This window comes from Eumetopias jubatus, unplaced genomic scaffold, assembly GCF_037043125.1.
Source record: "Eumetopias jubatus isolate StellerSeaLion01/CBP00866 unplaced genomic scaffold, mEumJub1_p1.0 scaffold_6, whole genome shotgun sequence".
Taxonomy (NCBI): domain Eukaryota; kingdom Metazoa; phylum Chordata; class Mammalia; order Carnivora; family Otariidae; genus Eumetopias; species Eumetopias jubatus.
In genome coordinates this window covers 118,792,442-118,817,599 of record NW_028274812.1, presented here as the reverse complement: position 1 = coordinate 118,817,599, position 25,158 = coordinate 118,792,442, and the positions used below count along the sequence as shown (strand labels likewise).

Here is a 25,158-nt window from a genome sequence, read left to right as displayed (position 1 = left end):
TAGTTCAGGGAGTGGGGGCTCTGGGGCCAGTGGCCAGAGGGGAGCTCCTGAAAGGGCAGTCCAGGCAGACCAGAGGAGCAAACTGACTTACTTGCCATCTGCTAGGCTGAGGCCTCGGAAGACTGGCTGAGCCGGGGGTCGAGGCCGTCCAGTCTGGTCCTCATACAGGAAGCGGAAGGGTCGGCCAAGCTCCAGGCCCAGCTGTTGGACACCCTGGGCACTGTAGAGAGTCAGGAGGGGAGCCTGGAGGCCAGGGCGGGTCCGGACAGCAGTCAGCAATGAGAAATCTTTGGGAAAACCTCCTGGTACCCGAGAGAGACACAACCAGGTGGAATGAGAGGCAAAAAGAGCCATAAAACCTTTCCCTTCCGGTGTCTGATTCTAGACCCCACTCCATGGCCTCCCCCAGCTCCCGCTACTCCAGCATGTCACCCATACCTGGGAAGAGCTGGTGGGTGGGTGCACTGAGCTGCGCGGGTCGGGATACTCGGTAGGCCACATCAGCCAGACAGATGCCTCTCGCCCTCCGGACACCATCAGGAAGGGAGGGGAACCTCAGGGCCCGGAGCACATCCACGGGGCGTGCACCTGGGAGAGTCCATGAGGATCAGGAGAAGGGATACACCTTCAGGAGGGCCAAGATATGGGGGCATTTGGAGTCCAGAACTCAGCTTCCTGGAGCTCAAGCTCCCTGAAGGCAAAGGTCACCTCTCCCTTACTTTCCCCTGAATGGGCCCTGAATGGATAGGAAACCAGAGTCACCTGGAAGAGGGCAGCACTGGCCCTGTGTTCAGCTCCACCTGACCCCTGCCCATCTCCCTCCCAATGTGTCTCGTTCAGTCTCTCCCCATCTCTGTCTTTCAACCTATGGATTTCTCTCTACTCTCCACCGTCTCCCCTTCTCTGTCTCTCTAACTCTTCCTGTCTCTGGATCTGTTGATCTTTATGTCTCCTTGTCTCTTCTGTCTTCCTCCACCTCCCTCATGCTCTTTCTACGCTTTTCTCTCCCCTGTCTTTCTCCCTCTCTCACTCCCTTTCCATATCTCTGGGTCTCTGGGTCTCTGGCCTCTTTCCCCTATCTCCAGCACAAACAACATCTGGGCAATCGATCATCCTGGGCACAGGAGGTGCAGGGGGGCCACTCGGGAGGGAGCAGAGAGGCAGATCTTAAGGGGATGGGGCTCCAAACTGCTTCAGTGCCCGCATTTGGGGAGGTGGGGACAACTCTGACCATGCTAAGGAAGGAGATAGCAGAAAGAGCCACCCCAGGAGCCTGTACCCCTGGCTTGGGAGATGGACTGGGGGCGGGGCAGTGGGGGGGGGGGCAGAAGCTGCCACGAGGAGCCGGAGCTGGTCCAGGGCCCTGAGCCACACATCTGTGGATCCCATCAGAGTCCTTGCCCAAAACCCGGGCAAGTTCCCCACACCTGGAACTTCAACCCTGCCCCACTACCCCCACCTCTTGGATCCAAAGATTTGAGACCCAGGCCATCCCCCCCATCCACCTAGAATTCGGCTTCCTCAGGCTCAAACTCCCTGGAAGACAAAGGTCACCTTTCCTTCACTTGCTCCCTGGTACACACACTCCTCACGCCATCAGGTCCAGATTGGAAAAATCCCAAAGAAAGTCCAGCAAAATTTTCATAGAAGCATGGGGCAGGGCAGGGGCCAGAGCGATCAGGAGAGTAGAGCTGGGTGGGGTGGGTGAGGTGGGGCAGACAGGCAGAAAAAAGGCCCTTTGAGTCCAGGAGCCGGGAAACCACGGCCTTGCCCTCCCCTTCACCACCACCCCCTCGCCCTAGCCTGGCCCCTGAGTGTGGCAGCTCCGCAAACACCAACATACAAGGACCGCTTTGAGAGACGAAGGGTGAGTGAAACAGAGACACAGAGACTCACAGAGACCCCAGGCCAAGGAGACCTCAGAGGCCCCCACCCTTCTCCAAACACCACAGGAGTATAGTTCTATCCTACAGACGACCTACCCACAGGTCTACTCACCCATCTGCCCACCTCAGGCCACATATGTGCCCACTGACTCCGACCTCAGTCTGCCCCACAGGCTCCTCACTGGTAGCCCCATCAGCCCCACCACTCTGCCTTTGGCCCCCAAATGCCCCATTTTTTTACTCATGAATTCCACACTAGCCCATTTCCCTATAGAGTCCCATCTCTAGACACTCAGCCCCAAAATAAGAGACAGTCATCTCAGCCTCCATGCTAGAAGATTCCTTTCCTCCCTAAGAAAGGCTCCAAGAGTCCACAGACATCACACACTTCCATTTCCTGTCCCTCAGCCTCATGCTCCTCGCATCTTGGAAGTTCTTCTTTCTGTAATCTAATCTAAATCCTTTATGCTGCTATTCTGACCATTTTCTCTCCAGAATGGAGAAGAAATGAATAGTGGAGTTACACGCAAATCAGCCTTCAGTGTTGCCAGGAGTGGGAGGCTTGCTCCTGCCTGCCCAGGACCCAGGTGCACCCAGCCCCCTCCTGTCCGGCATCAAATCCCTTTCCTAGGTGCCAGGACTTCTGGATCCTGGGAAAAAGAAGGAAACGAGTGGGGTTGTGGACACCAGGGTCCCAGGGGAGCCCCGCTGGCCAGAGGGGGAGGGGTGGGGCAGGAATGCAAAGAGTTGGCTCCCGCCTCAGACACCTGATCCCAGCCTGTCCAGCAGCCGTCCTGTTGGCAGCCAGCCCCGGTGCTCCCCAGAGCCAGCCGCGTGGCAGCATCGAGGGCACAGGGAGGGGGAAGGGGATCCTGTCCGGGACGCCAGTGGGACAAATAATCCAGGCGTCCCTCCTTTCTCTACTTACTAGGTTCTGCGCTGACCCACAGATGCTCCCCTCTCACCCCAGACATAGAGATAGAAAGCCCAGAAGATACACAATCCTCACCCATCAACACTGGCATCTACCTCCCCACCCCAGCATCTGCTGGACTACAGCAGCCCCGGCCACCTTTGGCTCTCCCTGGAGTACCCCAGCATCCAGTCCCATTCTTTAAGGTGAGCCTCCACCTTTCAGCCTTCCCTGCCCTCTCCGAGTCACTTCAAGGAGGCAAAGAGATCCCTACCTTGGTTCCCAGGGACCCAGGTGACCTTCCCTCCAGCCCTTCTTGGATTTGGAAGCTCTGCCGCAGGCATCAGCGGGGGGGGGGGGGCGGGGGGGACGGGGGGATTCTGAGAGCTGCAGCCTGACTCCGAGGACGCAGGTGTCGGGATTCCTCTTACCTGCCCTGGCGGGGACCGCGCTCAACCCCAGCACCAGCGGTACCAGCAGGAGGAGGCGATGGCAGCGTCTGCATCGCTCCATGGCTGGCGACCCGAACGCCGGGTCCCAGGGATCTATGGGCGGCCAGAGGCGCAGAACGCCCCAAGGCTGACGGGAGAGAATGAGCAGGCTTTGAGCCTCGGACGCTGGGGTCCCGCGGAGGTCAGAGGCTGTCGGGTAGCGACAGCTCTCAGCAGCCCAGCTCCATGCAACCCGGCGCCGTCGGGGCTCTGGCGCTGCTCCTTCCTCGGTGGCCGCCGCTCCTGTGTGTCCCCGGCCACCCCGGCGGCCCACAGCCCCCACCCCGCCCCCGGCCCAGCCCCCGCCTCCAGCCGCCCGCCCACAGCCACCGAGGGGAAACCCCACCCTCGATCTCCACCTGGTTGGGGGTGGGGGGCGGGAGCCCTCCTTCCCTGACCCTCAGACTGCTCTCCCCTGCTCTTTGCAGAGACTGAGTAGCCTGTACCCAAGATTACCTTTTCGGGAACCCCGATATCTCTTCCCTTGCCCCTTCCTTTTCTAGAACCCAGAGGTCCACTCAAAGCCCCCACCTCAACTCCCTCCCACCTGGGGGCCCAGAGACTCCTTTTCAGCAGTCCTGGGCGGGACTTAGGGCACGGTGGGAGGGGAGAGGCGGGCCTGGGGGGGGTCTCTACCTCCCCCCATCGGGTCTCCATAATTACTTCCCCTCGCCCCGCCCAGTGTAATTACAGAGCCGGCCTGGGGCGGGGGTATTTATAGACTAGGCTATGGAGAGCGACTGGGACCTGCTACCCGACGGCTTCAAGGGGCGGGGGACAGGTGGTTAGAAGGGAGGCAGAGGGACCCGGCGTGGGGGGCGGAGAGGGCCAGAGACTGGACAGCCCGACACACACAGGATAATCAGGTCCAAGGAGATGAAAACGAGGGGACAAGTTCAGGGAGTCTGGGAGCCCAGGTGGCAAGGGGCCCAGCGGTGAGATGAGAGGGCCGTCGAAGCTAGTTGGAAGAATGCGGGGAAACAGGGTCACTCAGGGACGAGAGGCCGCCTCCGGGCGGGCAACGCCTGAGGAGGCCGCCCCGCTCAGCGCCCAGTGCGCCCCCACGGACGGGCACGGCGCCGGGTCTGCCCGGAGCCCGCGGCGCGGCCGGAGAAGACAGGGGCGAGCCGAGGCGCCGCCGCCCGCTGGCGCGAGGAGGGCGCAAGCGAACAAGGCGCCTTTGAGAATCAGCCGCCCCCCTCTTCCTCCTCCGGCCGGCCCCGCCCCCAGCCTGGCACACCCTCTCCCCCCCTCCCCGACAAAGCGCGCCTTGTGTCCCCCACCCTGTGCCCGCCTCTCGGGCCCCAGGGAACCTCGGCGGCGGCGTCAAGGGAGCGCGTCCGGAGCTCCCGACCGGATACCCGCCCCCCCCCGCCCCCCCGCACGCGCGCGCGGCCGACGCAGTGCTGCCCCCCCAATACAGTCACCGCAGTCCAGAAAACAGCGATTTTAATTTGAAAGCTATTTTATGTGTGAGTGAAAGAGAAGGGAAAGGAATCCCAGAGAGAAGAGCTGCAGGGCAAAAATCATGCAGCCCCAGCACCCCATCTCTGCAGGCTGACCGTCCCCCCTCAATTCTCAGGCCAGGGCCCTGTGTCCCCCAGGCTACACTGTGTGTGCCCAGGTCTGGGAGAAGGCTGTGAAAGGAAGGGCCCGAGAGGACTACTCACCAAACCATCCCCTGCCCCACCCCGCCATCACATCCCAGGCCCCCTCCCCTAGTTAGACAAGAAGAGATGGGGAGGGGGTTGGGAAGGCCAGTGCTTGAAAGGCCCCAGGGACAGACCACCTCAAGGCCCAGCCTTTCCCAAACACCACCTCCACCGCTGGCATTTCTTAGTCAACCTGGGAAAGTACAGTACTTCTTTGAGTCTAACTGCAAGTCTCTATCCTCAGAGGAAATTAAAAATAGCAGATGGGTTCCTACATCTCCACCCACCCCTTAACCACCACCACCTTTTTATTTTTCAGTCTGACTGCAGCAGGAGGTGAGGTGTGAGAGGGACTCTGGACTGGAGACAGTGACAGGGCCCCTCCCCCTTCCAGAGTAGCCCCCACCTGCCGGGCTACTGTCAAGGCCTCGAGGAAGGCCTGTCAGAGTGCTACTCCCATGTCCGTCAGTTTGGGGGGCCTGCCCCCCAATATCCATCTCTGGGCAAGTTCCCATTTTCTCTCTTTGCATGGGTAGCTAAGTGAGGCAAGATGAGAAGGAAGCAAGGTCCTGTGAGCAAGGCCAGTGCTTTGTGCTGGGGGAAGGAGAGATCATTCCAGGCAGGGGGTGAGAAATCACCCCACATCATGGCAGACCCAGACAAATTCAGAGACTCAAGGCCACTGAAGGGAGAGGCCCAGCCCTCACAAGGATCTGGGGTCCCCTCTGACTTGGGATGTCATGGAAACCCCCGGAGGGTTTATGGGTCCCCTTGGCAGTCTCAGCTCTGCCCTGTACTCCTCACCCCACCAAGATTCTAGGGCATGGCCCCTCCCCACCATGCCCCAAGGCTGGAGTCCCCCTCAGATGTGTACTCCTCAGGTATGAGGAGGAGCACCACGTTTGGGTTTGGGTTCAGGCCAGCTGGTGGGGAGCCTCAAGCATCTCCATGAGGAAGGTGTCAATGGGGGTGTCTCCAATGAGCTTGAAGAAAAACAGATGCTCTAGACACTTAAGGCCGATGGACCTGAGGGCAGGAAGACGTAGCAGCAGCTTGGCAAACCTGAGGTAGAGGTGGGAGAAGACAGATGGAACCACATGGGCCCTGAACACACCCTCATGGCACCCCACAACCCCTCACCCCCACAGCTCCTTCTCACCGTCCCTGCTGCTCAGGGTACTTCTGCTTGCAATAGGTCTCCAGTGAGGCGTACACTTTCTCCCGCAGAACCTCCACCTCACTAGGGTTGGAGAGGCCCTTGGCATCTGAGATGGCAGGGAAAAGAGGAGGAAGAAGAAGGAAGACAAATCAAGTCAGGACAAACGTGGAGATGTGGCCCACACAATGTCCCTTCTGGGCCCCACCTACTGGCCCTTTACCAGATGCCTGGCAAGGGAAGCAGGGCAAGTTATGGAATGGGGTCAAAGGGGAATGTATCAGTGGATGTGGGTTTTTCTTGGTCAGCTGGGAGATTTCCGGGTTGAGGGGGATAGCTGGGTAAACTTAGGAGTCTCTGGAGAAGAGGAGGCTCCAAGGTTGCCTTGGTCTTGAGAGACAGGGGTGATCCTCCTCTTACCTGGATTGAACAGAATGATTGCCCTCAGGCAGCCAAGCTCTGTCTTGTCCATCCTCATGTCACGCATTTTGGACACTAGCTCTGTCAGCACCCTGGAGAGGGACCTGCAGGTCACTCAAAGGTCACAGCTCAGCCAGCCTTGGACACGGACCAGCCTATAGCCCCACCCCCTCTACCTACAGGCCAGCCCAGCCGAGGGCCACTGACCGATCAAAGATGGCTCCCACGCCTGCAGAATGGGCTGAGTTGCGGTGCACATGAAGACCTGTGGCGAGGAGGATGCCATCTCGGACATCAATGGATCGGTGGGAGAAGGAAGCAATGAGGAGCTCATTCCAGCCTGGGTTGGGGGCAGCAAGGGTCAGGAGCCAGAGAGCAGACCATGGGATTCAAAGCATATCAGGGGAAGAGAAGAAGAAGCGGTGAGGTCAATGAACTTGGCCCCCTTGGTATGTAAGTATGCACTGGGGTCACTGAAGGTCAGAAGGTAGAGTAGGGATCATGTGTCAAGAGCTCAGGGGGATCCAAGGTCACTGACCTGCCCGTAGCAATATGACCTGGTCATCCAGAGGCAAGGAGGAAAAGTGTGGGATCCTCTTCGCCCACTCAACAAGCGTGAATAGCTGTTTGTCAGCTGCCTGACAGATGTTCGTCACAGGGTCATTTGGCTGCAGGGGATGGGGGGGGAAGAGTTATGGACGGTCTGGAGGTACAGTGGAACACCCCCCCCCTTGTAAGACGTTTCTGATACCACCTCCTTAAAGGAGTCTCCCTTCAAAACCATCTGAACCAATCCTTGTAAGTCAGGCTTCTCCTCAGGCATTCGTGAAAACAATTACGTATTTAGGACTTGCCTGTGGTTCTGCCACTGGGTTGTTTTGGGATGGGGACAGAGAAAACTATCACACCCACCTCAGATGTTTGAGAGACCTCGTTTGGCAGCACTTCCAGTCCCAGGCCGTGTTTGGGGCGGGGGGGGGGGGGGGGCGGGGAGGAGGTTGGGAGGGAAAGGGAGAGGAGAGGGAAACAGAACCAACCTAGACTCCCATCCCCCACCCCCATCAGGAAAGAGACTGGATTGACCCCATCACTCACGCTGCTGCCGCTACCCCCGGTTCCCCCAGGACCCTCAACGCTCTGGTCACTCTTCTGCTCCACAGCAAGCTCTGCCTCCAGGATCCTGTCCACAGGCATCTCCTCCGGGGCTCCCCCAGCCCCCTCCCCATCCCCGTCTTTGTCCTTCCCCCGCTGCCGCTCCTCCTGTACCGCTGGGGGTGGGAAGAGGAGGAAAAGAAAAGGGGGAAAGTCAACAGTCAGCCGTGAGGGGTTCTGAAATGTCCTTAGGGTCTTAACAGGGTTCTCACGGCCCTTAGGAGATATTTGTAGGAATTGGGGAAGTCACTAGCAACGGTGGACTAGGGGCAGTCTGGAAGCAGGGCTTATAAAAGGGGCAGATAAATAAACCAAGGAGGAGGAGGAGAAGGGAAGGTACAGGATGAGGGAGAAAGCTAACGTTTAAACTGAGGACCAACTACACGCTCAGAAACGTGAAAACACATTTTAATGTTCCGTCCACTACTGTAAGAATCTTGTGAGCTCTTATCTCTGTTATTTTTTTTTTTAAGATTTTATTTATTTATTTGAGAGAGAAAGAATGAGAGATAGAGAGCACGAGAGGGAAGAGGGTCAGAGGGAGAAGCAGATTCCCTGCTGAGCGGGGAGCCCGATGTGGGACTCGATCCCGGGACTCCAGGATCATGACCTGAGCCGAAGGCAGTCGCTTAACCAACTGAGCCACCCAGGCGCCCTCTTATCTCTGTTATTAAAGATGAAGAATGCAGGGCTTGGGGAAGCTAGATAGCTTGCCCAAGTTCACACAATACACGGCAAGTCATGCATCTAAACCCAAGGGTGCCTGACTGGAAATCTGCTGCTCTTCTGACACAACAAAGAGCAGTGAAAGGATCACTGGCCTGAGTCTTCAAGGATGGATTCTGATCCCAGCCCTGCCCCTCCTTTGTTACATGACCTTGGGAAAACCAGGCCTCAGGCTCATCTTCACGTTTGAAAATGAGGGACTTGACTGAGACCCTCAAAGTGTCTGAGAATTCCAGAATCAGACTTAAGAAGATAAGAAAAAGAAAAGGGAAGGCATCCCTGAGGTCTTCAGTAAAGTCTGTAACTTTCTAAATGAGTAGAGGCCCAGACTTTGGAGGACCGACCACAGATATGCAACCATTGGGTCAAAGAGGAGGACTATTCAGGTAACTGAAGGGGAGACAGAGAAGGCGCTCGTGGGTAAGGAAAGCTTAGCCTACCCTAGCACTAGGGACGGGGGGACGGGTCCTAGGGGCAGGCCCCCACTAAGAAGGAAACTCTTCGAGATCGGAGCAGGATACCAGGGCCAAGAACCGATGACGGGAGAGAGAAGTCAAATACCGCCCTCTGGAGGAGGAGAGGGAACAGTGCCGTCCTCCCGAGAGAGGCGCAGGTGCGCCCTGCCTGCAGTCTCCCTCCACCTCCTCCCTCCTCTCCCGCAGGGTAGCCCAGGGAAGCCTGGCTGGCGGGCCCTTACCTTCCCTCTTCATGCCGGTGGCCAGGCACTTCTGGTAGCGGCAGTACTGACAGCGGTTGCGCTGGCGCTTGTCCACGGTGCAGTCTTTGTTGTCCCGGCACGAGTAGGTCAGGTCCTTCCGGATGGTGCGCTTGAAGAAGCCTTTGCAGCCCTCACAGCTGTAAACCCCATAGTGTTTGCCTAGAAGGCGAGGGGAAGAGCAACAAGGCTGCACGGGGGTCCCTTGCCACTATGTCTCTTGCCAGCTTCCCCCCAGCAAACTTAGCTTAAATCCCTTGCCAAATCCAGAGATGGGGGAACCCGGACACAAGGGATGATCCAGTCCCACACTCCTCACTGTTCAAAAACCCTATACTAGCCCCCGCTTTCCTCTGACCGTCCCCCATCCCATATCTGAGCTTCAGGTCCCTTACCTGTCACCAGGCTTCCCCCCACCCACTTGCTCCAATGCAACCCCGTGAGCCCCTGGGAATCCCACAAACACCCTCTTTCTTCCTCTCTGGTGATCCAATGAGCCCCATACCTGAGCTTCGGTCCCCGCAGATGGCACATAGCCTTTTGCCAGCCCCAGGGCCACCTGGAGGGGGTGGACAGTGCAGGCCCCGGACCCCTAAGACTGGTGGCTTCACATCTTCAGGGGGGCCAGACCCACCCCCAGGGAGCGACACTGTTGAGTTAATCTGGGATGGGGGAAATAGGGAAGTCACAGGGAGACTCATTGGGAAGGAGAATCTCTCAGAGGTCATGGAAATCATCCCCTACCACCTAGGCAGGGCCCTGCATTGCACATTACAGGGGACATTATTTACACTGCAGTCTGTGAAGGGCCACCCCTGGAGCACAACCGCAAAGAGATGAGACATACAGTTCTCCCTGAAATTGTGCAATACAGGAGCCCTGAAGGGCATGTATCTCAGGATGGCAGATGGGACAAAAAGGGCAAAAATAACTGACAGATGAAAGGGACATCAGAATATTCAGGGTTCTTTTACAGGCTGGGGAGGAAGCATGCACTGAAAGATCAGTCACCTCAGGAAGGGCAAAGGGTCTCACAAGGACCACAGGCCTGCCAGGATTAGAGGACTGGAAGGTCAGTGGACCATGGGGAAGTTCACACAAGGATCTGGGGTCACAAGGAGAACAAGGAAATGAAAGTGGAGAGGCAGTCAGTGAGCCGTGACCTCTCACCTGGGGACTGCTGACAGGCCCGGAGAATCCTGGGGGAGCTGGAGGGGGCAGACCAGGGGACCCCATGGAAGAGCTGATGACGGGGAAAGGGGAGCCCAGTGAGGGGGGTGGCATCGGGGGTGGGGGTGGGGCCCCGGAACCTCCAAGGGATGAGGCTGCTGACGGAGGTAGGGGTAGCCCAGGAGGAGAAGGGGGAGGGGCCCCCTGGGGAAGGGGATTCGGGGAGGAACTGTCTGGGCTTCGGGAGTCTGAGGGAGGGGTACATACAGGCACAGAGACACACAGACAGAAAGACAAAAAGAGAAAATGAGTCATAGATCATCCAACTGGAGACTTTAATTCTCTCTCTAATCCCCCACCGCACCCCTCCCCAACCCACCCCACTCATCCCTCATGTCCAGAAACACCCCGTTGTCAAACAAGGGCTTAACTCCTAATTGTGGTGAGAAGAGGGGCTTGACAAAAAAGACAGGCTAGTTCAGGCAAGGGAGAATTCCAAGCAATGCATTTGGTCACCCCCAAGCCAGTCATGTCTTATGTGGGTGGGGCAGCACGTGGGGTGCAACTGACGGCCCCTCCATTCCCAGCTTGTAGCCCGACTGTACAAGAAAAAGAGGCGGAAGAGACCCCCTCCTAGGACGCAGGATCTGCCTTCAAACGTCCACAGTCCCCAAACTCGAGGACTCGTGTCCCACGCCCGGGACCTCCAGACTGTAGGGCCTCAAATAGCCAAAGCTAGAAGGGCGGAAGCTCCCCCTCCCCGCCCCGCCCCGGGGGGGGAGGGCGCTAAGGCCCTCGGGAGGGAGGGGACGCATGTTTACAAACAAGGGGGCGGGAGCGCCAGGGAAAGAGCGCCAGGGGACGCGGGGGAGGGGTCGCAGATAACGCGGTCACTGGTTCGCCCGTCCGTCCGCTAGGACACTCACCCCGCCCGCTGTCGCCCATCCCGTCCCGTCCAGCCTCCCCCGGCTCCGGCTCCGGGGTTTGTTGTTCTCCGGCTGCTGCCGCCGCCGCCGCCGCCGCCGCTGCGGGATCCAGCCAGGGCCGTCGCCGCCGCCACCGGGAGGCGACCCCACAATGCATTTCTTTTCGCACCCCCACCGGCCCACACTGCCCTGCGGCATGCCGCTGGGGGAGGAAGGGCGGGCGAGCAGCCCAAGACATGATTCTTGGCTGAGTGTAAGGATACCGAAGAGGTACCAGGGATTCCCAAATATTGACCAGGGGACTAGCTGAGCACGAGGAAGCCCCAGAGAAAAAGACTCTGGCCTGAACCGGGTCGAATTAAGCGCTTCGCTCTGCTCTGTACCAAAATGACAGCGCCGATATGGCAGCCATCTTGGTATAGACGGGAAGTCTCCGCGCTAGTTCCCGCCCCCTCGTCTAGTTGGAAACGGAGGAGGCGGTCTCCTCGGCCCTGTTAGCGGGCCTCGCCCAGCCTCCCCTCAAATAACCTCCACGCCCGCGCATGCGCGCCAGAGCAGGGCGGCTAGGCCGCCACCAGAGTGCCACCATATTGGTAAAGGTATCGGGACCGAGGTGGAACGGAACTTCCTGCTCTCGCGGGAGCCAGGGGTGGGACTGCCACGTCCGAGCAAACCGGGAAAGGAGAGGATCCCGAAGCCGGTGAGAATTCCCTGCTTTACCCTACCGTCCTTTCCAGTCCTTTCCCACTACCTAGTGGATCATAGAGACGAGGGCCCAGAGAGTCCGTAAAGTGGATGATCAAAGCCTAGAGCGGTGTCCCGGGGTTCCTATATCCGGGAGGGGTTTTGAGATAAAGAGACCGAGTCTTGGGAACAATGTGGGTGGGGACAGTGGAATGGGGTAGCGGCCCATAGAAGTGGACGGAGGGCACGAACGGAGTAAAGCTGATCCCTCATAGGTGTAGAGTTGAGGGTCAAGTGGAGTCACTGTCTCTGTCCCTCTGGTCAGCGTGATGGCCAGAGTCCTGGGGGCCCCCCAGTGGGTGGCCGTGGGACTGCTGACCTGGGCGGCCTTGGGGCTGCTAGTGGCCGGACACGGGGGTCATGGCGACCTGCACGAGGACCTGCACGAGGACTTCCATGGCCACAGCCACAGGCGCTCACCTGAGGATTTCCACCATGGACACAGTCATGCTCATGGCCATGGCCACACTCACGAGAGCATCTGGCACGGGCATACCCACGGTCACGAACATGGACATTCACATGAGGATTTGCACCATGGCCATAGCCATGGCCAATCACATGAGAGCCTCTACCACAGAGGACATGGACATGACCATGAGCACAGCCATGGAGGCAATAGGGAGTCTGGGGCTCCAGGCATCAAGCAGGACCTGGACACTGTCACTCTCTGGGCTTATGTGAGTCCCTAAGGGATGGGGGAGAGAGGGGCCGGTTCTGGACTTTTGGGAAACCTCGCACCACTTGACCCCTGACTCTCTCCTCACCAGGCACTGGGGGCCACCATTCTGATCTCTGCAGCTCCATTTTTTGTCCTCTTCCTTATCCCTGTGGAATCAAACTCCCCCCGGCACCGCTCTCTGCTCCAGATCTTACTCAGTTTTGCTTCGGGTGGGCTCTTGGGAGATGCCTTTCTGCACCTCATCCCTCATGCCCTCGGTAAGTGATCTTTGGCCACTTATGCAAATCTTAATATATTTTATTCTTTGGGCAAAAGGGTTCTTTTCCCCTTTGTCATCCCTGACTTTCCAGTATTCCCCCAAATGCATGCCACTTGGGCAGGGTAGTTTCTCATTTGACCTTTTCTCTCCCTTTCTCTAGAACCTCATTCTCACCACCCTCTGGAGCAGCCTGGGCATGGACACTCTCACAGTGGTAAAGAGGGAGTGGATGGAGATGTGTTGGGATGTTGAGGAAGGTCTTTCCCTCCCTGTTCTCCTCCTGTACTTGGGGAAAAGGAGCCTGGAATCCACATCTCCCTCAATGTCTCAATGCCTCTATTTCCAGGCCAGGGCCCCATTCTGTCTGTGGGACTGTGGGTCCTCAGTGGAATTGTTGCCTTTCTTGTGGTGGAGAAATTTGTGAGACATGTGAAAGGAGGACATGGACACAGTCATGGACATGGACACACTCATGGTCACACACAGGGAAGTCATGGGCATGGAAAACAGGGTAGGTCCAGGAACAACTTTCCTTCAGAAGCACCTTGCCTGCCTCAGAATCCCCTCATCCTATGGCTCTTAGGTGGGAGGGGACTTCTCTTTTGAGGACATTTTTGGAGATCTCTGTTCTTCACTTTTACTAACTTCTTCCCTCAGAGCGTACTTCAAAGGAGAAACAGAGCTCAGAGGAGGAAGAAAAGGAAGCAGGTGGGTCTCGGAAGAGGAGAGGAGGAAGCACAGGGCTCAAAGATGGGCCAGTGAGACCTCAGAATTCTGGAGAAGAAAAAACAGGTTCAGGTGAGGGCCAGAGTTATTGAGAAACATGGGCAAGGGATATCGTGTTTCACATGGAATGTGCACTGTGGGTAATGGCAGGTGTCTGGGAAACATGAAGGGGCTGGGCGTGAAGTGACCTCTGGGGAGAGATGTGATAAGGGCTGACCAGGGCTGGAATTAGGGGTGATAATCATTTTGTCTTCCTTTCCACTTGTGCAAGACCTACGTGTATCAGGGTACCTGAATCTGGCTGCTGACCTGGCACACAACTTCACAGATGGTCTGGCCATTGGTGCTTCATTTAGAGGAGGTCGGGGGCTAGGGATCCTGACCACAATGACCGTCCTGCTACATGAAGTGCCCCATGAAGTCGGGGACTTTGCCATCCTGGTTCAGTCTGGGTGCAGCAAAAAGCAGGTTGGTGATGCTGTGCATCAGACATGATTGCCTCAAACTCTTTACCTCCTGTTCACCCACCCAAAACCCACGATCACCTCTCATTAGTTCCAAACAGGCTGTACTGTAACGAACAACAAATCCTCCAGAAGTAAGGGGGAAGAAATTCTGTTTCTCTGTCCTGTGGCTGAGTATTTCTTCAACTATGGCCCACAAACCATCTAAATGGTTTATGAGGGTCTTTCACCCTGACCTACTCAATCAAAAGACCTGTAGGAAGGATCTCTTTGGTATTTTAAGATTTTCCAGACAGTGTCTATTCTAGATCCTCTTCTTTTTTGACTTAGTCTTTAGTTCCCAAAGACACGCACCCTGCCCATATATACCTATACCCCACCGGACGTGCCTAACAGCTGATCATCTTTAGATGTTGCTGAGTACCTTTCTGTCTTTTCTGCCCACCAGGCGATGCGTCTACAACTCCTGACAGCAATAGGGGCGCTGGCAGGCACAGCCTGTGCCCTCCTAACTGAAGGAGGGGCAGTGGGCAGTGAAGTTGCAGGTGGTACAGGTCCTGGCTGGATTCTGCCATTCACTGCAGGTGGCTTTATCTACGTAGCAACGGTGTCCGTGTTGCCTGAGCTGTTGAGGGAGGCATCACCATTGCAGTCACTTCTGGAGGTGTTGGGGCTGCTGGGGGGAGTTGTCATGATGGTGCTGATAGCCCACCTCGAGTGAGAGGTGGGGTAAACCGCCCCAACCCCAGCCCCAAACCTCTAGCCTCTTAAGTCCTCCAGGTCGGGGGTCTGTGGAGGTTGGGGGCCCTGGCCAGAGACATCTGCCAAAGGAAGTTGTATTCTAGGGAAGTGGTGACTTTGGCATTAGGGCCATCAAGATTTTGCAGTCTTACAGGAGCTGCAGAAGTGAGAGTGAGAAGTCAGAGGGACCATAGTGTTAGTCATGTGCTGACCATGTTGTTGGGTTTGGGGGCTAAATGGGGCCATGAAGAAGGCTGGAAAAGAGAGGAGTTAATGACAGCCTATGCCGTGTACCCTACCCAACCTGTTTTCAGAGGACCAAGCTACCGCACACAGATTTCTTCCAAGGTCCGCCTCCTCCTCCCACCTGTTGGTGGAAGCTTCAGGGAAGACCAGAGCCCTGGACAGAGGGGGTAGCAGGAAGAGCTGTGGATGTACATCAATTAACCATCAATCGTGTGTCCTGATTTGGGAGTGATTGAGGGGGGAGGTGGGTTGCTAATCTCCTGGCCTGATTTTTTTTTTTTTTCCTATTCTTTTGATATCACTGTTTGAATTGAGGGGTAGGGGTGGTGACCGGAAATAAAGTCCTCGGATCTTCCGCCCCACACGCGGTCTTTGTCTTTTTTGGAAGAATGGGGGCCCCTCATCTCCCCACTCCCCAGGCCCCCAAGTGGTGGTGACTGGCCACGCCCCCACGGTGGGAGGTCAGCCTGCGCTGGTGGCCGCAGATGGCCCAATGCTGGCCTGGCTTAGATTGGCGCGGCTTTGCTCTTGCCACGCCCCCTCCGCGCTAGGATTGGCTCAGTGCTGGGTGCCCGCCCACCCGCGGCCAGACATGGCGTCTCAGCTCAGGCTCCGCTCCGCGCTGGCCCTGGTCACAGGTTGAGGGGATGCCCTCTCCAGGCGGGTTGGGGTGCCGGAGTGTTGTCGGGGGCGCGCCCTTGGCGTCTACAGGCGCTGTGACCTCTGGCCCCCGGTCCAAGTTTTACTAACTTTGCGCCCTGTTGACCTCTGACCCCTGCCCACTCCCCTTTTCCCCCCTCCCGCGTGTTCTCTCCCACCTCAGGCGCGGGTAGCGGCATCGGCCGGGCTGTCAGTGTGCGCCTCGCCAGAGAGGGGGCCACCGTGGCCGCTTGCGACCTGGACAAGGCGGCGGCATGCAAGACGGTGTGGCTGCTGGGCGGGCAGGGGAGCGAGGAGGTGGCGCCCGGCGGGGCCCACGCCGCCTTCCAGGCTGACGTGTCTGAGTCCGGGGCGGTCAGGCGCCTGCTGGAACAAGTACAGGTGAACGCGACAGGACCTCACCCTCTAAATTTAAAGAGCCGACATTGCCTCCATTGCCCGGGTTCTACTTGCGTTTTGGTGTGTAACCGCCCCCTTCCATAGGCCTGCTTTTCTCGCCCGCCGTCTGTCGTTGTGTCCTGTGCGGGGATCACGAGGGATGAGTTTCTGCTCCGCATGTCTGAGGATGACTGGGACAAAGTCATAGCTGTCAATCTCAAGGTGGCGACCTCTGAACCTGTGACTTCTGGCTCCTCCAGCCTGGGGGAGGGAGCTGGAAGAAGACTGTCTCCCCAGCTGATCCTTTCTGCCTTGTTATTCTTTCCTCACCAGGGCATCTTTCTAGTCACTCAGGCTGCAGCCCAAGCCCTGGTGTCCAGTGGTTGCCATGGGTCCATCATCAACATCAGTAGCATCATAGGGAAGGTCAGATTGAGTTGGGATGAGGTCAGCCAGCTAGTTGGGCATGACTCCCGACTCATCCCAAATCTCTTGACTCACCTATAGGTGGGGAACATGGGACAGACAAACTATGCAGCATCCAAGGCTGGAGTGATCGGGCTCACCCAGACGGCAGCTCGGGAGCTTGGACGGTTGGTCAGACACCCCTGGGAGTACAGAGGGATTTGCTGAGGCGTGTGGGAAGTCTGGGGGGCAGGTCAGTGCTCAGTCCTCTCCAGAGTCAGCAGCCACTTTCCCTTCCACAGACATGGGATCCGCTGTAACTCTGTCCTCCCAGGGTTCATTACAACACCCATGACACAGAAAGTGCCACAGAAAGTGCTGGACAAGGTAGGAGGCTGTGGGTAGAGGGCAGAGGGCGGAATCGTTCAGTTACCCAATCTTTCCGGGCTTCAGAGAGAATCTGGGCACAGGGCCTGGCAAATAGTAGATATTCGGTAAGTGTACAAGGAATGAAGACAAAAGGGTCACAGACTTAACCTACAAAAAAAAAAAAAAATCCGTAAAAGAAACTTTCACCCATTTATATTTGCTTACAGGTGGCTGGAATGATCCCAATGGGACACATGGGGGACCCTGAGGGTGAGCGCTGAATGAGGAGGAGGCCCTAGGGAGGGGGCCCGAATGAAGAGACCCCAGTGTTTGTCCTATCTGCGAGGGTTTCACTAGGAGTGGTGGTTGGGGGGGGTATGTTGGTGGGGAGGGGTTCTGGTGGGAGGTGATGACTTTGGGTCCATGAGAGTGAGTAGGATTCTGCCTTCTCCCCACCATTCCCATAGATGTGGCAGATGTGGTGGCATTCTTGGCATCTGAAGACAGTGGATACATCACAGGGGCCTCGGTGGAAGTCACTGGTACGAGGCCATCATGGGGAGGGAGAGGGCAGAGAAGTGGAACCCAGATGGTAAGAGAAAGCAAGTGAAGGGAGTCTGGAGCCACTGTGGGAAGAGCAGAAGTTCCCATAGGCGAGGGACCAAAGTGGGCACCCCCCAGCCCATTTGTCTCCACCTATGCATCTATCCAAATGTTTCTGCCCCTTCCAGGAGGTCTTTTCATGTAACTGCCTCACGGACCCTGGACTCTGCTCACTCCCCCACCACTCCACCCGGCCTCCTGCTGATGAGGACTCTGAGTTCCCAGGCTACAAAAGGGGTGGCAGTGTATGGCTCTGGAATGCTGAATATGGGAGGCAGGGGTGCTTGTGACCCTAATAAATTCCAAATCCTCTTCCCTGCCACCTCCGGTTCTTCTTGTGTCTAAGCCCTCAGACCCTTCCCCACCTCCCCCTCCTTTCCCTTTCCCGAAGGATTGTTCCCTTTCACTGCCTGGTCTCCCAGGGCAACCCCCGCCGCCGGGTATGAGAGGAGAGAGTGTGTGTGTGTCACTGTGTATGCGTGACATTCTGGGTCTTTTTGGAGGGAGGGGGTCTCTGCCCCACCCCCTTCCCCTGGTCCTGCAGCCCCAATCCCCTCCCCCCAATTCCCTGGGTCCTTATGGTCCCCAAGGGTGGTTTGTTCACGGCCCCATCCTGGTGTCCAGTCTGGCCTTGGGAGGGGGTCTTGGAACAGGTGGCCCTCCCCCACCCCTCTCCCTCCTCTGAGTCCCCCCCCCTTTCTCTCCACCTTACAATAGCTGCAGCCGGCCTGGGGTCGGGTGGGGGGGGATTAGGGGAGGGGGCCAGGATTAGGGGAATGGACCAGCGATGAAAGGGGCTGGAGGAGAACAGAAGGGAGGGGGCTGGGAGGAGGAGGAGGAAGGGGAGGGGGTCCGCGCTAATCGACTCTGGAGCCCACATAAGGACTGGCCACGGACTGAAGGAGAGGACAGGGAAGTAGGGGGGAACTGGGGGAGGGGGCGAGGGGACCCACTGCTGCCTTGTCCCAGAACAGGCTACCCCCTGGCAGCTGCAGCCCAAGTCCGGGAACCCCAGGCTAGAGGAGACAGGACGCCCACCATGGTCTCTTTCCACCCACCCCCCACCCCCCACCCCCCGCCCCGAATCTCATCCCCTGCCCTCAATGGGGATCGCTCTGCCCCTTCCTCTTCTCTTTCCTCCCCGTCCCCTTCCTTTACTGGAAAGTCCTGGAGAAGGCTCCTGCCCGCTTCCCACTCCAGACATTCTGCCCCTTGTGCCCCCACCCACCCACACACGCACACCCCCTCCCCTATAGGGGCCCCATCTTGTGTGTGTGTCCCTGCTTCCGCGTGGTGTCTCCATTCCCCCGTTCCTCCCGTGCGCCTCCCTCCCCCGCCCCGGGCCGCGGCTCCTGATTGTCCAAACGCAATTCTCGAGTCTATGGCTCTGGCCGAGAGTTGAGTCTGGACGTCCCGAGCCGCCGCCCCCAAACCTCGAGGGGAGAGCAGGTCGGAGGGTCTAGGGAGAGCCAAAGCGGAGGGTGGAGCAAGTCCCCAGGGTGGTAAGGGGAATCCCGGGCTCATCCGGATTTAGTTGCATTCACAGGACTGGAGGACTGAAGCGGCCGAGGATCCTTTGCAGCCTTCCCCCCTCCCCTCCCCGGAATGCCGGGCTGGGGTTACGGAGAAGAAGTTGTGGGGAGGGGGGCAGCTGTTCCCCAGAGCCGCTAAGGGACGCGGAGTGGGGGAGGTGGCCCCTTTTCCAACCCTTCTGTCCCCTCCCGGGGTCCAAGAGATCCCAGGCCCCGCCCTCCGGAGCGGAGGCCCCGGGTGGGGACCTCGGGAAGGAAACTGTGGCTAAGGTTGGCAGCGCGACGGTGCCGGCCCGGGGACTGAGACCGGGGTCCCCAAGTAGCTCGGGACTCCGGGGACGCCGGCTCTACACGCGAAGCGGGCGCGTCCCGAGGGCCGGGTACCCGGCGCCCACGTCGCGTCCCACCCGAGCCCCGAGTGGCGGGTGACGTCTCCGCTGGCGGGGGTGGGGGGGTGTAGTGGAGGGACAGGCGGAAGTGACGTAGGGCCCCAGCGCCCGGGCCATGGCGGCGGCGGCGGCGGGAGCTGCTGTCTGAGCAGCGGCTGCGGACCGAGCGAACTGGGGCTGGGAGCCCGCGCCCAGGGAGAGGCGCTGCGGCAACCGGGGCGCGGACGGCTGGAGCCGGGTGAGGGGCAGCGCGGCGCGGGGCGGATGGGGGTGGGGGGAGCCACCGGAGGGGCGGGGTCTGCGCGAGGGCGGCCCCCCTAACACCCCTTCCCCCTTCCCCCTCTCCCCAGCCTACCTCTCCTCCTCCTCCTCCTCCGCTGCGGAACCCTAGTGGGGGGTCTGTGCCCGGTCACCATGACGACGCCGGCGAATGCCCAGAATGCAAGCAAAACGTGGGAACTGAGTCTGTATGAGCTCCACCGGACCCCGCAGGTGACAGGGACTCTCCCTTCACAGCTTACTCCCTTTCCCCAAACCTTTCAATCCACTGACCCCATCCCACAGCTTCTTTGCCATTTTTTGCCCTGTTCTGCGGACCCTGCCCGATGTCACAGACTCCCTTGGTCCTACCTTTGAATCATCTTAATCTTTTCCAAGCACTTCACATTTATCTCATTTAATCCTCACATCAGCTAGTGCCACAGACGGGCAAGTATGACTGCCTTCATCTGAAAGATAGTAAACAGACAGAAATTACCTTCACTGTTCCTCAGCTCAGTGTCATAAGTCAGTGCATATGAGACTCTCCTCCCAAGTTTATTAAAAATGGAGCCTCTCGGCCTTCCCCCACCCCCCAACATTTTGATACAATAATGAGATGGGGCCCCAGAATCTGCGGTTTAAGCAAGTACCCTAGGGGATTCTGATATAGGTCGAACCTGGACCACACTTTAAGAAATTCTGTTGACAAAGTCCTCCCCAAACTCCAACAAATCTGTGCCACCCCCACTCCCAGACCTCTCGCCAAACCTCAAACCCTCCTGTTGCGAAGCTCCTACTTTTAGTTAATGGACACTAATCCTTTCTGTTTTCCATTCTCTCCAAGTCAAACTCCTCTCTCTCAGAATTACCATCTTCCTCAAGTAGCCAGCATGGGGTACCCAGATTCTGCTGTTTCACTGTATTTCTCAAAATTCCCATTCCATGGACTACTTATTTCTAAAATCCCTTTTCCCCCAACCCACCATCATGTTTCCACTCACTGATGCCTCCAGGAAGCCATCATGGATGGCACAGAGATTGCGGTTTCCCCTCGGTCACTGCATTCAGAACTCATGTGTCCCATCTGCCTGGACATGCTGAAGAATACAATGACCACCAAGGAGTGCCTCCACCGATTCTGCTCGGACTGTATTGTCACGGCCCTGCGGAGCGGGTAACAGGAGGGATGTGTTTGAGATGGGGTGAAGGGTACAGACTTGGGGCCTCAATACCCTGGCAACTGACTGTTCATGGCCTCCTCTCTCCCACCCCAGGAACAAGGAGTGCCCTACCTGCCGCAAGAAGCTGGTATCCAAGCGGTCTCTGCGGCCAGACCCCAACTTTGATGCCCTGATCTCTAAGATCTATCCCAGCCGGGAGGAATACGAGGCCCATCAAGACCGGGTGCTCATCCGCCTCAGTCGCCTGCACAACCAGCAGGCACTGAGCTCCAGCATTGAGGAGGGGCTGCGCATGCAGGCCATGCACAGGTTCGGGCCAGGAGAGAGGCGGTAGCAGGGCTGGTGGGACAGATGCATGGGTCAGACTCCTGGTGCTGTCTTCGCTGCCTGCCAGCTTCTAAGCCTTAGCATCCTAATAGCTAACCGCAGCCTGATTGTTGAAGCCGGGAAGTCAGGGACATAAATTGCAGCTTCTTAGTTAGCACTTGGCACTACTATTCTTAAGAAGAAAATAGCTCTAGAAGTTAGAGCAGCGAAGTGATTGTGAGCATAAACTCTGGATTCACACCGCTGGGAATTAAATGACCTCCTAGGCCAGCATTGTTCAGTCTAATAGGAATCCAGATTACCTGAGGGTCTTGTTAAAAATGCAAATTCTAATTCAGTAGGTCTGGTGTTGGGCCTGAAATTCCACATTTCTACCAACTTAGGCTACTGGTTCTTGGAGTCCATGAGGAGAGGCAAGGGGCTGTGATCGCAAACAAGTTACTTAACCTCTCTAAGCCTCAGTTTCCTGAACCATAAATAGAATATAATCACCTGCTTCTAGGATTTGTACTATGTGAGGCTATCAGTGCAAAATACTTAGCCAGTGTGCTCAGCATGTGGTTAGTATTTAATAAATATTAGGTGTCATCAGTAAGATTTCCCTGATCTCTTGTTCTCTCATAAGTTTAAAGTCTAAACCCCTTATCCTTGGTGCTTTCTAACCTCAACCACTTGCTTCTACAGGGCCCAGCGTGTGAGGCGGCCGATGCCCGGGTCAGATCAGACCACCACGATGAGTGGGGGGGAAGGAGAGCCTGGGGAGGGAGAGGGGGATGGAGAGGATGTGAGCTCAGACTCCGCCCCTGACTCTGCCCCAGGCCCTGCTCCCAAGCGACCCCGTGGTGGGGGCGCAGGGGGGAGCAGTGTAGGGACAGGGGGAGGTGGCACTGGTGGGGTGGGTGGGGGCGCCGGTTCTGAAGACTCTGGTGACCGGGGAGGGACCTTGGGAGGGGGAACCCTAGGCCCCCCAAGCCCTCCTGGGGCCCCCAGTCCCCCGGAGCCAGGTGGAGAAATTGAGCTCGTGTTCCGGCCCCACCCCCTGCTCGTGGAGAAGGGAGAATACTGCCAGACTAGGTGAGAGCCCTGTCTTTCCCCTGACCTCTGAGAAACCAGAGATCACGTAGACTTCCATCATAAGTGGGCTTCACCCAAACCCAGCAAGAAACCCTAACCCAGAGGCCCTGTTGGAAAGTCCCCTACTTACCTTGGCCATTTAAGGCTTTCTGTGCCCTAAACCTGCCCTCTTTCCCACTTCAGGTACGTGAAGACAACTGGGAATGCCACAGTGGACCATCTTTCCAAGTACTTGGCCCTGCGCATTGCCCTTGAGCGGAGGCAGCAGCAGGAGGCTGGGGAGCCAGGAGGGCCTGGAGGGGGCGCCTCTGATGCCGGGGGACCTGATGGGGGTGGTGGGGAGGGTGGGGGTACCGGAGGAGGTGACGGCCCTGAGGAGCCTGCCTTGCCCAGTCTGGAAGGTGTCAGCGAAAAGCAGTACACCATCTACATCGCCCCTGGGGGCGGAGCTTTCACGGTGAGCGCCTCTGAAGGCAGTGCCGTAAGAGGGGAGAGGGGGGAGGGTGGCCTGGGGCCACACAGAACCGGGGGTCCTGACCTTCTAACTGGCCTACCCTCCTCTCTCCCTCTGCGTCTCCCATCTCTGTCTCCTCCCCCATCACTCCCTATGCCCCTGCTTTGCCTTGCCCCATCTCTTTTATTAACTCTTTTTTTCTTTCTTCCTCCCTTGGTCACTTTCTGCCTGATTCATATCCTTTGCCACCTTCCTTCTCCAACTTTCTTTTTTCTTACCCTGTCTCTCTCTCTTCCACCCCCTCTGTAGACACTGAATGGCTCGCTGACCCTGGAACTGGTGAATGAGAAGTTCTGGAAGGTATCCCGGCCACTGGAGCTCTGCTATGCCCCCACCAAGGATCCAAAGTGACCCCATAAGGGGACGGCCAGAGGATGGGGACCTTGGGGTGTCTCTGTGTCCTGGTCCACCACCCCCAGCTTCTTTGTCCCCCAGTGCCCCCCCAACCCAGCCAGCCAGCAAGAGGACACAAATGAGGACAAGTGGCTTTTATACAAAGTATCTATATCAGATTCTTCTATATTGTACAGAGCGGGGTATGCGCCCCCATCTACTGCCTTTTCTATTGCCCCCCCAACCTCCGGTCTATACAAGATGTTGGGGAAGGTGAAGAACCCTCTCCTTCATGCCCTCCTACCAACAACAACAAATTTGCTTCTTTTCTTCTTTGAAACCTGCAGTTCTGTGTCTCTGTTTATCAGGGGTATGCTAGAAGGGAAAAAACAAAACAAAAAGATTGGGGAGACAAGCCTGGAAACCATGTGGAAATCAGCCTTGGAAATGGGGGGAATGTCAAAGGTTATTCACAGTGTGTAAGTCCCAATTTTCTGAACCCCAAAATATGTATGAAAATAGTGGGAAACGATCTGTGATACTGGAAGAGACAGGGTGAAGAGCTGCGCAGCATCTCAAGTCAGACCTCAAACCTGCCCCCTAAAACCTGAATCGCCCAGCCTGAAATCCAGGGTTTCAATATCAAAGGGAAAGTAGGAAAGTGACTCCAGAGAGTAAGGCACGTTTGTAGATGCCAACGGGACCGTGAGGTTTGGCAGCAGAGCAATTCCTCATCACTGCAAGAAGCTGGTTTCTATAGCTGGAAAGACAAGAGGGAGGGACGTGGAGAGGGCTGTGGGCACCTCCCTGCTGGACATCCCGGCCGCCTCCCAGAGAAGGCGGGGAGGGCCAGGGACTACAGTTCCCAGGAGTGCGCGAGCCGGTGCCCGCCGAGCCGCGGGCTGAGTGGAGGGAGGGCCGCACGGGAGGTGTAGTTCCGTTCCTGGTCGGGCTGCGGCCGAGAGCAGAGGGGTGGGGGCCTCAAATGAAGCGGTCGCTGGCCCCCGGCCTCGAGTTGAGCGGGCGGGGCTGGGCCCCAAGCCGGGTCCCGGGTACAGGGGTGCCCGGCTGCGCGCCGCGTCCCGTGCAGTGCGGGGGTCGGGGAGGAGGACTCGCCTCACCCGGAGTAACTGGTGCTCCCTCTACCCAGCCCCCCTTCAGCCTCTCTGCCCCTCACTTCCTGTTTCCGTTGCCCTTCGCGCCCCCACCTCGATCCGCCCCAAATTCCTGCGGCTCGCTCAGTTCTCTGCCCCGCTGGCAGAGGAGTCAGCCTCTCGGCGTGATCCACAGACCCGAGGGCACCCCACCCCACGCTTGGGATTTCTCGGTTTTTCCCCTGATCCCTAGTACCTTCAGTACCGACTTCAGGGGCACCTTCCCGCCCAGGCAAGTCCCACAGACCTGGCGGCCTGGAGCTCAACCCCAGAGCCCTCTTGCCCTGCAGAAATAGACAACACCCACTTCACCCTTGCAGGAGCCCCCTTTCTATACCCCCAGAACCCTTGATCCTGGCTCCCCTCCTTTCCAACCCCAGGTATCCAGCGGCTGCGGCGCTCCCGGGACGTTGGGGCGGGAGGAAGGTGGGCGTTGCTGCCGGAGTTTCAAAAGAGAAATAGACGCGGAGGAGTCGGGAAGGATACCGAGGTGGGAACTGGAGAGTACGGAATGAACCCGGCTTCTCTTCTGGTGCCAGGGGCTGCCAGGAGCGTCACCCCCTCACTTTCCTCATTCTCTCCAGGCCTGACCGACCCGCAGCCTCTCTGTCTCTGTTCCCCGCCCTGTCCCTTAACCCTGGAACAGCCAGCGGCCCCGGGTACCGGTATCTGCCCTCCTACGGCCCGTCTCTCCCTCCTCGGCTCCCCAGTCAACACCATCCCACCCTCCCCTTCTCTCCACTTCTCACATTTCTGCCGCTGTCCCCTCTCTGCTGCCTCCATGACTGAACTTCGAAGATGCGCCTGTTTATTTCGGTGACATCATGTGGGAGACATACCAAACTGTACCAAACTGTTGCCCTACGGCGTCTCCCTTACCCGCGCAGGAAGGAAAAATAACTACCCTCC

At 57.8% G+C, this 25,158-nt stretch overlaps 5 protein-coding genes across 7 annotated transcripts in view; 3 read left to right on the top strand and 2 right to left on the bottom strand.

The window, feature by feature from the left end:
• Positions 1-3,312, bottom strand: part of COL11A2 (collagen type XI alpha 2 chain) — a 28,521-nt gene extending 25,209 nt beyond the window's left edge. The window contains exons 1-3 of the mRNA XM_028120597.2: positions 3,231-3,312; positions 439-588; positions 92-302 (exon numbers count right to left, since the gene is read on the bottom strand). Of these exons, the coding sequence (XP_027976398.2) occupies positions 92-302; positions 439-588; positions 3,231-3,312 (443 nt within the window). The remainder of the gene's footprint in view (positions 1-91; positions 303-438; positions 589-3,230) is intronic.
• A 1,410-nt stretch (positions 3,313-4,722) lies between these two features.
• Positions 4,723-11,656, bottom strand: RXRB (retinoid X receptor beta). 2 transcript variants are annotated; one of them, XM_028120557.2, is made up of 10 exons: positions 11,208-11,656; positions 10,282-10,529; positions 9,617-9,773; positions 9,094-9,273; positions 7,614-7,786; positions 7,057-7,186; positions 6,726-6,858; positions 6,519-6,622; positions 6,102-6,207; positions 4,723-6,004 (listed from the first exon to the last, which is right to left on the bottom strand). In XM_028120557.2, the coding sequence occupies exons 1-10, from the start codon at positions 11,443-11,445 to the stop codon at positions 5,857-5,859; spliced, it is 1,617 nt and encodes a 538-aa protein (XP_027976358.1). In that variant the 5' UTR covers positions 11,446-11,656; the 3' UTR covers positions 4,723-5,856. The 2 variants fall into 2 exon arrangements, with proteins under 2 accessions (XP_027976358.1, XP_027976359.1); XM_028120558.2 differs by having other exon boundaries at positions 6,519-6,610; positions 11,208-11,655.
• A 78-nt stretch (positions 11,657-11,734) lies between these two features.
• SLC39A7 (solute carrier family 39 member 7) lies at positions 11,735-15,433 on the top strand. Its single transcript, XM_028120559.2, has 8 exons — positions 11,735-11,907; positions 12,217-12,631; positions 12,722-12,890; positions 13,053-13,106; positions 13,239-13,403; positions 13,550-13,690; positions 13,890-14,086; positions 14,531-15,433. Exons 1-8 carry the CDS (start codon positions 11,750-11,752, stop codon positions 14,801-14,803), a joined length of 1,572 nt encoding a protein of 523 aa, XP_027976360.2. The 5' UTR covers positions 11,735-11,749; the 3' UTR covers positions 14,804-15,433.
• A 58-nt stretch (positions 15,434-15,491) lies between these two features.
• HSD17B8 (hydroxysteroid 17-beta dehydrogenase 8) lies at positions 15,492-17,806 on the top strand. Of its 2 annotated transcripts, XM_028120560.2 has the most exons (9): positions 15,528-15,707; positions 15,893-16,110; positions 16,213-16,329; positions 16,441-16,533; positions 16,615-16,700; positions 16,815-16,899; positions 17,109-17,151; positions 17,349-17,423; positions 17,613-17,806. In XM_028120560.2, exons 1-9 carry the CDS (start codon positions 15,563-15,565, stop codon positions 17,627-17,629), a joined length of 879 nt encoding a protein of 292 aa, XP_027976361.2. In that variant the 5' UTR covers positions 15,528-15,562; the 3' UTR covers positions 17,630-17,806. The 2 variants fall into 2 exon arrangements, with proteins under 2 accessions (XP_087880165.1, XP_027976361.2); XM_088024039.1 differs by lacking the exon at positions 17,109-17,151 and having other exon boundaries at positions 15,492-15,707.
• A 1,083-nt stretch (positions 17,807-18,889) lies between these two features.
• Positions 18,890-23,435, top strand: RING1 (ring finger protein 1). Its single transcript, XM_028120716.2, has 7 exons — positions 18,890-19,643; positions 19,756-19,897; positions 20,680-20,840; positions 20,941-21,156; positions 21,859-22,248; positions 22,432-22,705; positions 23,012-23,435. The coding sequence occupies exons 2-7, from the start codon at positions 19,820-19,822 to the stop codon at positions 23,111-23,113; spliced, it is 1,221 nt and encodes a 406-aa protein (XP_027976517.2). The 5' UTR covers positions 18,890-19,643; positions 19,756-19,819; the 3' UTR covers positions 23,114-23,435.
• Positions 23,436-25,158: the final 1,723 nt, after the last annotated feature.